The following is a 13,327-nucleotide window of genomic DNA, read 5'->3' on the forward strand; positions in this document are numbered from 1 at the left end:
AAAAAATCAATATGCACCATGCATTTGTTTTATTAATTTTATGCCTTAGGTTTTAGTAGGTGTCAACTGATATTCTTATTTAAAAAAAATTAAAAACCTACGCCGACAGTCATACAAACCACCACCTTTGGCAAATCATTATACTTAAACCGACAGTTTATACAACGTCTACGCCGGCGGTCCGAACCGCCACCTTTGATGAAATACAACATTTATGGTGGCGATTTAATTAGATGACAATTCGGTCTAAGTTGGTGGTTAAAACTACTGGATTTGATTACATAATTTAGCTAAGGCGGTGGTTTATGGAAATGACAAATGAATCTAATCCGACGGTCAAGGCCGCCTATCCCAGCGGTTTGGACCATTGTCATGCATTATATAAGCTGACGGTTCTCTAAACACCACTAGCAAATGAATGGTTGGACCGGGTCCCTAGGACGATGGTCTTTGTCTTCTAGGCTGACGTCCATGACCTAGGGCGATACAACTATAGAAGGCGGCCATTGAACCGCCGGCTCATGTCTATGCTGGCGGTTTAGCTAGCACCAGCCTAGCTCGTTTTTCTTGTAGTGTTGTTTGGTTCAATTGAGAATTGCAACTGAATTCTGATTGTTGTTGGAATCAGAATCAACTAAAAATTTTTAATTTTGTATTAGCCTATTTATTTTATTACATTTTATTTTCTTATTAGTTTATTAATATTCTATTAATTTAAAATTATTTAATAATTAATATGTTAGTATTTTATTATTACTTTAATTATACTATATTGATATTAATATAATTATTTTATTAATAATAATATTATTACTTTAATATTGTATCGATATTTTATTTATACATTATTATTATGTTTAGTACAATATTAATATTTTACTAATATATTGTTAATGGTTTATTAATATTTTATTATTTTCTTAATTTTAGGTTTTTTGGGGTTTTTTTGTTATGAGCTCTTTACTCCTTAAGACTCTAGATTGGGAATCCCATTCTATAGGGGGGCCTAAAATACCTACACCTCTCTCTCTCTTGAAATGTCCAAAAATAATAACGCTAAGGTCCCAAGAGAGAGTCCCTCGGGTTGAGATCAACAAGTTTGTCCTTATTTCTCTGTGCCTCATTTGCTAGCCAGTTTGTAGCTTGATTTGCTTCATGAAAAGCATGGTTGTAGTCGACTAACTTCACACATCTTCTTTATCTCTAGACAATCACTAATGATGTTTTTCAATCTCGAGGGCGGGTCCAAAACTTGTTGTAAGCAAAGAATAAGCAATTTAGAGTTTCCCTCAATAGTGATGGGAGAACCCTTGAAATTAAGAGCCATGTTATGAGCTTCCATAGCAGCCCAGGCCTCAACCATGTTAATTATTGATTCGTTGTTATCCCCACGTTATAGGCTTTAACGTCAAGAACTTGTCCTCGATGATTCCTCACAATACTACCAATTGAGCATTTCCCCAAGAAGCATCAAAATTTATCTTTATCTCACCCAATTTTGGGGGAGTCCACTAAACAAGCTTCTTCCACTCTTTAGTCTCCTCTCTTCCCTGATCAATCCCAATGGAAAGAAATGTGAATTCTCTAAATGCATACAGAACATGATCATGAACTCAACACAAAGAGAGGGAGAGAATGCAGTGGGAGATTGGGAAAGAGGGAGAGATTCAAGTGAGCCCTATTTTTGTGATAAGGGCATTTTAGTTTTTGTCTTTTCAAGGGGAAATTGAAGTTTTGACATAGAAGCCATGTTAACTTGCCACCTAATCGGGCATATGTCTAAACTTTCCAAAAGCTATATTTACAAGTCTTTTTATGACCTACTACGGCTGGGCTGGATTTCAGAATTCTGAATTGGGCCCATCTGTACTTTTCCCAAAAGCTTCCATACTTTTTCTTTACCATTAACTCTATATGGCAACAATTGGAGAGAAATGATTTGGAGTACATATTGTAAGCTTTGCTTGAATGTTATTGATGTGTTGAGCAAGGTTGAAAGTATCAATACTCGATCGCAAAAGGGCAAATTATTGATTCTATTAATAACAGGTGGGGCAGTTCGACACAATTCAGGGGGGAGATGGGTGATAAGTGGGGGGTTTCAGATAGAAATTTGTAAGGTGGGGTACGCCATAATTTTCACAAGAATTAATGTATCGAGAATTTGATCAATCGGTACTCTAGATGGTGTATGCAAATGACAATTCTTTTTTTTTTTCTGATAGAAAAAGATGAGCTACACAAATCTGGGGGTAGCTCTTCCCCTTACATATGCATCACTAAACCTGAATTCACTATTACACTCTCGACTGTTAAGAGCTTTACGAGCTAACCAGTAACCAGTCTGCCGCTTGATACAAATGACAACTCTTTCTTGCAACTGAAAGAAATGGCCCACAACCAAGAAGCAGCAATAAGGGCCAATTGTCTACAACCTTTAATGGACAATTTCAACCGGAGGCAGAAACAGAAGCTAAGATAATATATTTTATAATTTTAATAGTAAATTGCATATTAATCAGAGAATTTGTTTCTACATCACTACAATGCGTTGGAGAGGAGGAAACAAAAAGAATCTCCAACGATGGCAGCAACTACTCTTCCATAATCAGATTGCTTTTGCTAAAGTGATTTTCTGTTGATGCTTGGAAGTTCAAACGGCTGATCTTCAAAACTAACTGCACCTCATTTCATATTTGTGCAAGAAAAGAGGGCTAATTGCATCCTATGAAAATTTTCTTCAAGCCAGGAACGATCAGGCAACGCTTTCCACTAAGCTTAGAGTTTCTTCATCAGTTGATCTCTTTATGCGCTCAGCAGCTTTGTCAACCTACAAGGGATCTTCAGTGGTTACTCTTTGATTCATTTTAGGGCATAATGATTAATGAGTTTATATAAGTAAATCAAGATGGAGATACCTCCTTATTCCAATTTGTTCTGGCAGTTAGGATGATGAGGGTTATTGTCTGTAGACCAACTCCCAAAATCATTCCCCACCAAATCCCCTACAAAGTACAATTTCAAAATGTTAGATATATATGGGTTCGACTATTATATCGGGAAGATTTAATGTCTGAAAAGTTTTTGACAAATCAATTAGTATCATAAATGTGGTGGCCAATCAGGTGTTATTTATCAAGATTCATGTGTGGATTTTGATTGGTCAAAACTCATAACATGTCTTTTCTGCATCTGCATCATATATATAGAGAGAGAGAGAGATTACATTTACTCCCATGCCCAATTTGAATCCAAGAACACAACCAATAGGAAGACCTATAACGTAGTAAGTGCTGAGGTTAACATAGGCCACTAGGGCTTGCCATCCGCTTCCAACAGCCACACCTGAAGTCACAAAATCTTTTAAATGACATACCAAATAAAAGTTTCCAATAAGAAACACTAGAAACAACATTTTGGAACTGAACCAGCTGAACCAATTGTATTGGTTTTGGTTCTGAGATTTGTGTCCCAATTATAAGTGGGTCGGGACTGATTTTTGCTATTCCAAACTGATTAAAACCCGAATTGATCATCTAGTTAATAATAGGGAAAATTCTCGATTAGTACCTTGTCTTTTGGGTCTAGTGTCAATTTGATTTCCAAACTTTAAAATGCGATAATTCAGTATCCGAACTTTCAAAACGTGACAATTCAGTACCTGCCATTAACTAGTTACTAATCAGCTGTTAAGTGACATTTTAAAAAGACAAAAATTCCCTTCGAGTGTTATCTGATTTTCTTTATCAACTATCCAAACACTGACAAAAAAATTAATAGCCCCAAATCCTTACCTCTTCTATTCAAGAAAGTTGGGGTCACCAGAATGCCCACTCAAATGTAACCCCAACTTTCTTGAATGGAAGAAGCGAGGATTTGAGACAGTTAAATTTTTGTCAATGTCTAGATGGTGGAAAAAGAAAATTAAATGGCATTCAAAGGGCATTTGTGTCCTTTTCAAATGTCACTTAACGACAGATTAACTGCTGATTAATGGAAGGTATTGGATTATCACGTTTTGAAAGTTCGAATACTGAATTATTGCATTTTAAAGTTTGAGGACCAAAGTGACACTAGGCACAAAGTACAGAGTATCTTGTGATTTCTATACATTTCATAAACAGTACATAGGGTAATTTTAGTTAAAAACACTTGTTTTATCAATGTATAAACACAATACCATTTAGTGTCATTTTCATTAAGGTTATATTATCAAAAATAAAAAAAAGGTTCTAACTTTCTATGCCATAAATAATTTTAGATGTCAAGTATAATCAGGTCAAACCCAATTATCTCGATTAATAATTGGTTCGGTTCTGGGTCTATTTCATAGAGCCAATTTGTAATCGTTTCGGAACTGGTCCAACTTGTCCCGAACCAGACCAGACCCATTGACAGCCTAATTTGGAACTCATTAACTGTAGAATATATGGGCCATAAGTTTGCTCCTATCAAACATACAGATAAGGACGAGCCCTTCATGGAAACTAAGCCCAGCAGGGCTCAAATCGGTCCACAGTTGCTATATGAGTATTGTGCAATGTATATTTACCTGAGAGAATGGGCTGAATGCCGTTGAGTAGTACTGAGATTGCAAGCAATGGAGTCAAGCTCTTAACTGCACTAATAACTTCATCACTAGAAGTGAAAAGCTTGCTTAATGCAGTGCGACATAGCAAAACGAATACAGAGAAGATCACACTGATGGTGATGCTGGTTGCATTGACGACAAATACTGATAACTTGGTGACCTTCGGATGACCGGCCCCAAGCTCATTACCGACGCGAACACTGCAAGGCCCAAATCCCTTACTTGATTAAGATCTACTGTAGAGTTCTACTGTACTAATTAAATTGTGGATTGTAAGGTTTAATTTGGAATTCAAGTCTAGTTTATCCACTAAACCTTATTAGTATTATACTAACCTGGCTGCTGCACTGAGACCCAACATAAACATCATGTCCCAAGTTAAGTAGTTCATGCTGGTATCATCCACAAATTGGAGAATTTCAAGCAGATTAGATAAACCACAGAGCCATCATAATTGCTTCGAAAGTGAAAATGAAGGCAATGTTTGTGGAGGAATATAGTGCAGAATCACCATTAACTTACCAAATAGAAATAGAGTCCAGTGAGAGTGTAGGATTAGGGAGGAGGCCTGATATAAGTACAATTCCCTGGTTGTACCATATCTCCAAGCTGTATCAAGAGATGTTGGAAAATGGAAAATAGTTAGCTCATGTAATAAAGATGAGAACTGAACATGGGCCAGGCATCATCCCAATGGGCACCCAAACCACCACCCAGGTTTAGATGGGCTGGGCTTGAGGCCTTTCCCATGTAGCAGTATCACATCAAATGCTTTCTACTTTCTACTTTCTACTTTGTACACTTACACCAGCATGATAGCAGATGCAACTGTTAGCTTGAAGTAGGACCATAACCCCTTGAAGGCCTTTCTAGAGAACCCAGTCCATGTGTGCTTGCAAGATGGGTTAAAGATTATATAAAGCCCAGTAAGGATGACAAGGAGCCACCAAGAGAAACTCAAGGTAAGAGATGCTCCCAGAAGGCCACACTTGAATACAAAAATAATCAGCCATGTGAGGAGCATATGTAAGAGGAAAACCCCTACAGCTATGTAGGCTAAGGGGTTGACAATATTTTGAGCTTGAAGGAACCTCTGCATTGGACAATTCAGCGCGAATGCCCAAAGTTGAGGGATCAATCCACGCGCGAACACTTGGCCTTCTGCTGATATTTCGTCTGACTGGCCGATGGCTCGAAGGAAGTCGCCCGAGAAGAAATAGAGAAATGACAGTAAGAAGGCTGCTCCCAAATGCAAAACGATGGCTTTCTGGCAAATGATGCCCATGGATGCGTACTTCTTTGCTCCATAAGCTTGGCCACACACAGTTTGCACAGCACTAGCCATCCCCAACTGAGGGACAAAGTTGTAAAGAGACACAATCAGTGCATCTTCAAATTTATTCTTGCCAGAAATTTAATATAGCTGCCTATCACAAAGAAATTTAATCTGGGTAACTAATAAATACTGATAATAGCTTCAAATCCTACTGAAGGTGAAGTCTGCATCAATCTGCTTAAGCTCTATTTTGGCCTGCAGGGTGGCATTTGAGGCCCACAGAGCAAGGATTTTGTCACCATATTCTACTCTATATTTTAATAAGAAATGGGCATTAATATTACAATGAGAGAGAGAGAGATGGTCTAATGTTGAAAAGAATTTGAATTAATTTCTGGAAACCAAAGGAGGTTCTAGCTTGGTCTATGTCAATTTCTTGGCCGAGAGTCCCTTCCAATCCAGAAGTTTTTTTAGCCTTGGAAGCTTAATAGACAACTTAAGGCTGAGTTTGGAAGGAGCACAAATGCAAATATGTAGAGTGCAAAATCTTATATTTTGTATTATTTTGTATGTATTTTATTTGCATTTGTATTCTTTCCAAACTGAGCCTAAGTCTCCAATGAGACCAAGCACCTAATACGCTCCATTTGGTCTATTTATATAGATGGCTCTAGACTAACATCAAAATGGATTAGCCAGGTCCATGGTTTTTAAAACCGATCTGGTTAGGGGTCCGGTTACCGGTTCGAACGGTTCGACCATTTGATCCAAACTGCCAGTCCGTTTTGATAAAAAAATAAAAATTTGAAAAGTAGTCAAAACCGTTCGAATGATTAATCGGTCAGTTCAACAGTTTGCTGACCAAAATCAACGGTTTTAGAAAAAAATGGAAATGGTCAAATGACCGGTTCCTGATTTTTCCGGTCCGATCATCCGGTCCAGTCCGGTTTTGAAAACCATGGCCAAGTCAGATCTTCAACTAACCTTCCAAAGCATCAAAATAATCCATGTGCTCATGGTTTTGTTAGGTAGCTGAAAGCTAACAGTCAACACGAAGAGTCTAGGAAAGTAAGTTGGGTACACAACCCAGTGAATAAGAAAGTCTTTATTTGTGATGACAAAGCCTGACTTGTGGAGGTATTTTTGTCTTTAAAAACATTGCTATGCTAATATGATAATAGCTAGGGGATGGCCCGAAGTTCCAAAAGCTCTCCTGGGATTTGATAGCTACACTTAGTGAAGTTTATACATTTGTGGGACGGGTGTCTGGGGAATCAGGGGTAGGGACAGAGTGGGATGGATGCACATGAGGTCGGTCCATTAGCCATAAATGACAACAATAAATACACATGAAATGTTGTGTGGTTAGAAGATCTTGATTCCCTCTCCAGTTTTTGAGGGCATGTTGCTTGCTGACTGAACCCTCAGTTATTGGGCTATTTTTCCCACAAAAAATAAAAAGAAAAAACACTGCTGGGCATCAGTAGGGGTGTTCAAATTCGGTTATCAAGCTGAAAACTGAACTGAACCGAATAAGTTTAATTCGGTTTGTTTATTTCGATTTTTGGTTTGGCTCGGTTTTAAGATTTTAGAAATTTCGGTTTTCGGTTCGATTTAAAAAAAAAAAAAAAAATTCAATCAAATCGAACCAATAAAACGCTGGGACATATTGGGAGCGTCTGATTGGTAACAGATCCGAATGCACACGATTTCGAGTTGTTGTCTTGAGGTCATCTCGTCTCATCGGAGCCAAAAACAGTTGAAATGAAAGGTGTTTTTGAAAAGGGGGCTTACAAAGAAAAACTAGGTAGCTAAGTGTCAACTACCATTCCTTCTTTTCTCTTCCTATGACGGTTTCCAAGTTGAGTGTCCTCAATATTCCTTTGTTATGTTTATGATATCTCTAGCTACATGTCTGCATCCTATTCCTTTTTTTTTTCTTTCTTTCTTCTTTTATACCTACATGTCCTCAATATTCCTCCGCTTTTTTCTCCTTTAGTGTCTCTCTCTCTCTCAAAGAAAACAAAGGTCAGGTTTAAATACTTGTACTGTTTCCCACAGATATTGGACAGTTGGACCACCATATCAAACCCTCTTCTCTCTCTCTCAACGAAAAAATGGGTCACGTAGGTCTGGATGGTTAAGTACTTCATTTGCATACTACAAATATTTTCACACACATGAACCTAGGGATTGGGTTTAGGATAAAATGGAACTGGTTGTCTGGATGGTTCTTGGGCCAAATTGTCTGATCGTCCGGGTCAACGGCGGTTCAAAAACTATGGCTATGGTGAAAAGTTAAAACATACCAAATTGCTATAGCTAGGCAACTTGTTTGGCCGGTTTGACTGACAAAATTTCAAGTTTGAACTTAAGTTTTCTGAGTTCAACTTCCATCAGAGCAACACCCGTTCTAGCAGCCTTTACAGCCTTGCATTGGGAATATCTCCGTACTGATGTGCTTTATTTCATGAAGAAATATTCCTGATGGGAAAGTTGCAAGAGGCTGTTGGGACGGTGTGAGCACGGACTTGCCCTGACCAAGCCGATCTCAAGTTTTCTATCCAAAATCCTATTTAGCTCAGGCTTACACTAGGACAGTATGGGTTGGCGGGCCAGAAGTTACCCACGATTTATATAATATATTCTATCACACAATATATTGTTTTCTTGTCTTTTGAGCATCACACAATATATTAATTGTGTTTGTGGAAAGCTCAATTCTTTCTTTGGATCTGTGTAGGGCCATGCCCATATAATCACCCCTATTATTTTAATTAATCAATAAGGATGTGGTTATTTGCAGTGTAAATTTAATTTTTATTTTAGCTCAATTTCGAAGGAGTACAAATACAAATATGTAAAGTACAAATTTGTACTCCTTTTAAACTAAGCCTTTTGCTCAGTTTGGAAAGAGTATGAATACAAATATGTAGAGTTTTAAACCTTGTATTTTATATTTTTACTGTATATATTTGTATTCCTTTCAAATTGAGCTTTTAGGCTATATTTGGTCTGAAGGAAAAGGTAGGGAAAAAGAGGGAAACCTATACAATGTAAAAATTTTCTTACCTTTCCCTGCATTTTCCTTCATACCAAACATAGCCTTAGTGTAAATCAGCTGATTAGTTTAAATTATACTTCAAATATGACTGTCTTATTTGTTAGGGAGAAGTAAAATCAAAAATAAAATAGTTGGGTTCCATAATAGACACGGGAGGAAAGTTATTTGTTGAAAAGAAGAATAAAATAGGAAGCAAAATTATGTGGTTCTCACTTTATATGAGAGGATCAAATTAAGAGGAAGGAGGAATTTGAAGTACCAACGGATGGAAAGGAGATAAAAAGTGTATATTTTATACTAGGTAGAAGTGAAAATCTTAATTATAAATAAGTGGATGCAAAGTTGAATCAAATACAAAATTCCTATCGATCCATACAAATTTGTACTGAAAACAAACAGAACTCTGAGGGGCTGGCAACCTACTTAATTAATAACTTATTTACTAAAAAGCATGGTTTTAAAAAACAATCAGAAAGTAGAACCGTTTTAGTTACCGGTTTTTGGGTTGATGGTTCAACTATCTGATTCGAACGGATGGTTCGTTCTAATAATAAAAATAAAAAAAAATAATTAAAAGTAAAAAACGGCCAAAACCATTAAATGGGTCGACGGGTCGATGGTTCGATCACCCAAGTCAATGAATCGTTGACTGATTCAACGATTTTTGACCAAGGACTGAGTTTGGGGTAAAACGAACCAGTTGCTTGGATGGTTCCTGAACCGAAGGATCCGACCGTCCGGATCAAGGGCGATTTGAAAACCATGCTAAAAAGACGAAGCAATGAACCATTCGGTCATAGCCAGATGTCCCTTTAATTCTGAACATGTCCTCCCCTGGTCCCCACCCTTGCCGCAATCAAAATTTTATACGAAGAAAAAAATAAATATTTTGTTTCCTGTGGTATGACATTTAATTCAATAAAAACAGAATAAAATATGTGAAAGAAATGGAACTCTAATGGGGTGTTCTTCAATTAATTTGTTTTTCTTGTTGTGAGTTGAATAAAAAAGCAAAAAAAGTTAAAAGCAACAAGGGTTAATCACTAATCAGTCTAAGAGTCGAAAGAGATTGGTGAAAATTTGAAATAACTTTGGAGAGACCTTTGATAAGTACATAAGATCCGCTGGTCTACTCTTTTGCTAGTTGTGTACACTCTTTAACCAACTGGTCGTACGTGTCTGCCTTTTATTACATGTGGGAGTGTTCCGTGTAGTAGGTGCAGAGTGCTACTAACACATCATTCTCATTTCTCAACGTTGATTTCGAATATTGGGTGGATATCCCATATGTGGTATTCATAACCACGAGAGAGAGAGATAAATGGACCGGCTGTTTGTGATTGTGACTTGTGAGAGATTCGTAAGAAAGACTAACCCACTAACCCCTGAACAACAAATTAATTCATGGCGTTCGTTTGTGTGGTAATGGGGTTTGAGATTTTTTCAAGAATTTCAATCTTGGACGAGAGAATGACGATTGGATTGATTAGCTTGAATTGAATGGTAGCTTTTGAGTCGTTGAAATTGAAATCTAGTGAAATAAAGCAGGAGAAGATGGCGGGTAGATGGTGGTCAAGATGACATATTGATTTAGATTATATGACGTAGGATTGGAATCTTTTTTCATAGAGATTGGTAGGATGAAACTCAAGTCTCAAGTCGCAGTTCAATCTATCAGCGATCGGTTTATGGGGCGGAAGTGGTTTGGAAAATGAACAGTATTTTCTACCCTTGTTTGATATATATTTTAAAAAATTAATTTATTTTAAAATTGCCCCTAATCACCTATAATCCTAACAAGTATATATCAAATTGAAGATAGATAGTGTAACTGCATTAAACTCCCTTCGGATGCAACCTTTAATGGATTAAATTAAATAGCAGCAGAAAAGAAGGCTCACCATGATACCATAAGCAAAACCTTGAATCCCGACATTGGCAATCGCCGCTCCGGCCAGCTGCACGGCACCCAGATGCCCAGTAAACATCTGGGTTACCAAACTGAGCATGAAGTTGAAAATCTGCACGACGATGGAAGCCCCGGAAAGGCACCAGAGGAACCTGGACTCCCAGGCAATGAGCCGCGGCCAGCTTCCGCAAGCGATTGGCTCATGCGACAAGTACTCCTCCACCTCTTCCGACGACAAATCCCTGAGCCGGGCATGAGACTGCAGGCCAACCAACAGAGGCTGGCTGTTCGCGTTTGTCGTCGGCCCCATGCTTCTAGCTTCTGTAACGTCGAGTACGTACACCGATTTCAGACCAGACTTTGGAGCTTGAGCCCCTGCGTACCTTTCCTCTCTTTGACCTTGAACTGGACAGAAACTTACCTGCATATATATATATATATATATATATATATATATTTCCTCGTTTCGAGAGTACCCACCATCTAACCTTCCTTATCAGCCGGCGCCTCATGGAATTAAAAGGGAGAATGACTGATCCGTAGTTGTCACCTACCTCTCCTCAGCATCAGAACCAGTCGTAGAGCACAGGAGCAGCGCTAAAACCTATAAGGTCTTTTTGCTTCAGAATCATGCATCAAAGCCAACGCCTCATCCAATTTAATGTAGACCCATTTAAAATTTTATATGAGCTATAATGGCCGTTGGATCTGTGTAGATGGGTCACTGGCCCCCGCCAAAATATTATTCTTGGCCGTCTGAGACTGTTGATTCCTTTCTTTAAAGAATCTGTTGATTATTTTCAATGTAGACATTGATCTCTTAATTAGGGCATTAGTGGCCACTGCCACTGGTAGATGGAATTTTGTAAGCTGAGGAGCCGTTAGCTCTTGTGACAAAAAGTCAAAAACAGTAAGTTGGTAACCCCCACTGTCAATAAAAAAGCGCTAATAACAAAAAAAAAAAAGTGAAACAGCAATTTGGCAACCCCCGTTGTCGATAATAAAGTAGTAGTAACTAGTAAGAGAACAAGTTCGTAACGAATCCGGTTCTGCTACTCACATAGCGCGCTTTACACCCACCTGACAGCATATCCTAGCCGCCCATGAAAATATCTATCATATTTGAATTTATTAGGGAATTTTGGGATAGTGTCAAGTTAGTATATGAACTTTCAAACGTGTTATTGCATCAATTATTTGTTGAAAATATCAAAACTATCCTTCAAAAGAAGATACTGTTCATTGTCTTCTACCTTGAGACTAAACTAGTTGAAGTGTTTGAGATTCTAGATTAATAAAGTCATTATCTTCTACCTTTATATCTGGAACACATTCTTATCTAGTTATTTCTTTTCTTTCCATTATTGTTTCATTTTCTTTTGAAGGATAGTTTTGACATTTTTAACAAATAACTGACACTGAATTAATAACAGGGACCAATTTGATATTTTTAAAAAATTTAAATACTGTAATGACAGGTTTGAAAATTCGAATAATAACTTAACTTTTTATTTTGGTATTAACCCCATAATTCAGTGTATTAAAGTGAATTTTTCTGGAATGTGGGTATGATTATGAGAGAGCCCTCGACTTATGAGGCAACCCCATTGTGAATAAAAAAGTAGTAATGAGAAAAAAAAAACAACGTTTGGATTTTGGTGAAGGGCAGTAGCATTTATTGTAATTTTTTTCTTTATATTAATAACACGTTGTCACTGAAATAAAAGTAGTGCAGAAAACATGTCTCAAGTTCTCAATCTTTCACCCACGAGAAGACTATATTCTGTTTTGCAGCATGGATTATTTCGACAATGCAAAATAATCTGACGAGCAGCCCATGTGGGAAGTGGGAACTGGTACGGTGAACTATGAAAAAATGCGTTGTCTACTACTCTTTCACCTTTGTGTCTCATGGAAGGTTCAAAATTTCAAAACGTCTAATATTCTTAGGGTCCGTTTGATTTTTGGGAATATCTAGAATCGGAGGAGCTTAGCTTATTCCAACTATTTGATTCGGAATCTCATTCCGATTCATGGTCGAAACTCATTCCCCATTAAAGAGAATGGTCATTCTTTCCCTCTCCCTTGGGAATGAAATTCCATTCTAGCTAATTCTAATTTCTATTTTTATTAATTTCTGTCTGAACCAAATAGACTATGGGAATAGATCATTCTGATTCTGATTTCAAAGGATTCCAATTCCAATTTTGATTCTGACTGCGAACCAAATGGACCCTGAATATATCAGAACGATATGGGATCACATTAGACCATTATAAGCCCAATACTTAGGGATGCAAACGGATCGGATCGGATTCAAATTAGGGTATATCCAAATCCGATCTGATACTATGAACCGCAGATCCAAACTGATCAGATCTCACAAACGTTGATTTGAATTTGTATCAGATAAGTCGGATATGATCCGATCCGGTTTAGCTTTTTAAAAAATAATAAATTATTAAAAGAAAAATAAAATATAACAAT

The 13,327-nt window shown here is 37.5% G+C and overlaps 1 protein-coding gene across 1 annotated transcript; it reads right to left on the reverse strand.

The window, feature by feature from the left end:
• Positions 1 to 2,190: 2,190 nt before the first annotated feature.
• On the reverse strand, positions 2,191 to 11,259 carry LOC104588482 (protein DETOXIFICATION 41-like). The gene is made up of 8 exons (XM_010246421.3): positions 10,833 to 11,259; positions 5,398 to 5,942; positions 5,114 to 5,200; positions 4,927 to 4,983; positions 4,553 to 4,791; positions 3,227 to 3,345; positions 2,919 to 3,005; positions 2,191 to 2,830 (listed from the first exon to the last, which is right to left on the reverse strand). The coding sequence occupies exons 1-8, from the start codon at positions 11,148 to 11,150 to the stop codon at positions 2,756 to 2,758; spliced, it is 1,527 nt and encodes a 508-aa protein (XP_010244723.1). The 5' UTR covers positions 11,151 to 11,259; the 3' UTR covers positions 2,191 to 2,755.
• Positions 11,260 to 13,327: the final 2,068 nt, after the last annotated feature.

Source organism: Nelumbo nucifera, chromosome 3, assembly GCF_055504915.1.
Source record: "Nelumbo nucifera cultivar China Antique chromosome 3, China Antique-T2T, whole genome shotgun sequence".
In the NCBI taxonomy this organism is placed as follows: domain Eukaryota; kingdom Viridiplantae; phylum Streptophyta; class Magnoliopsida; order Proteales; family Nelumbonaceae; genus Nelumbo; species Nelumbo nucifera.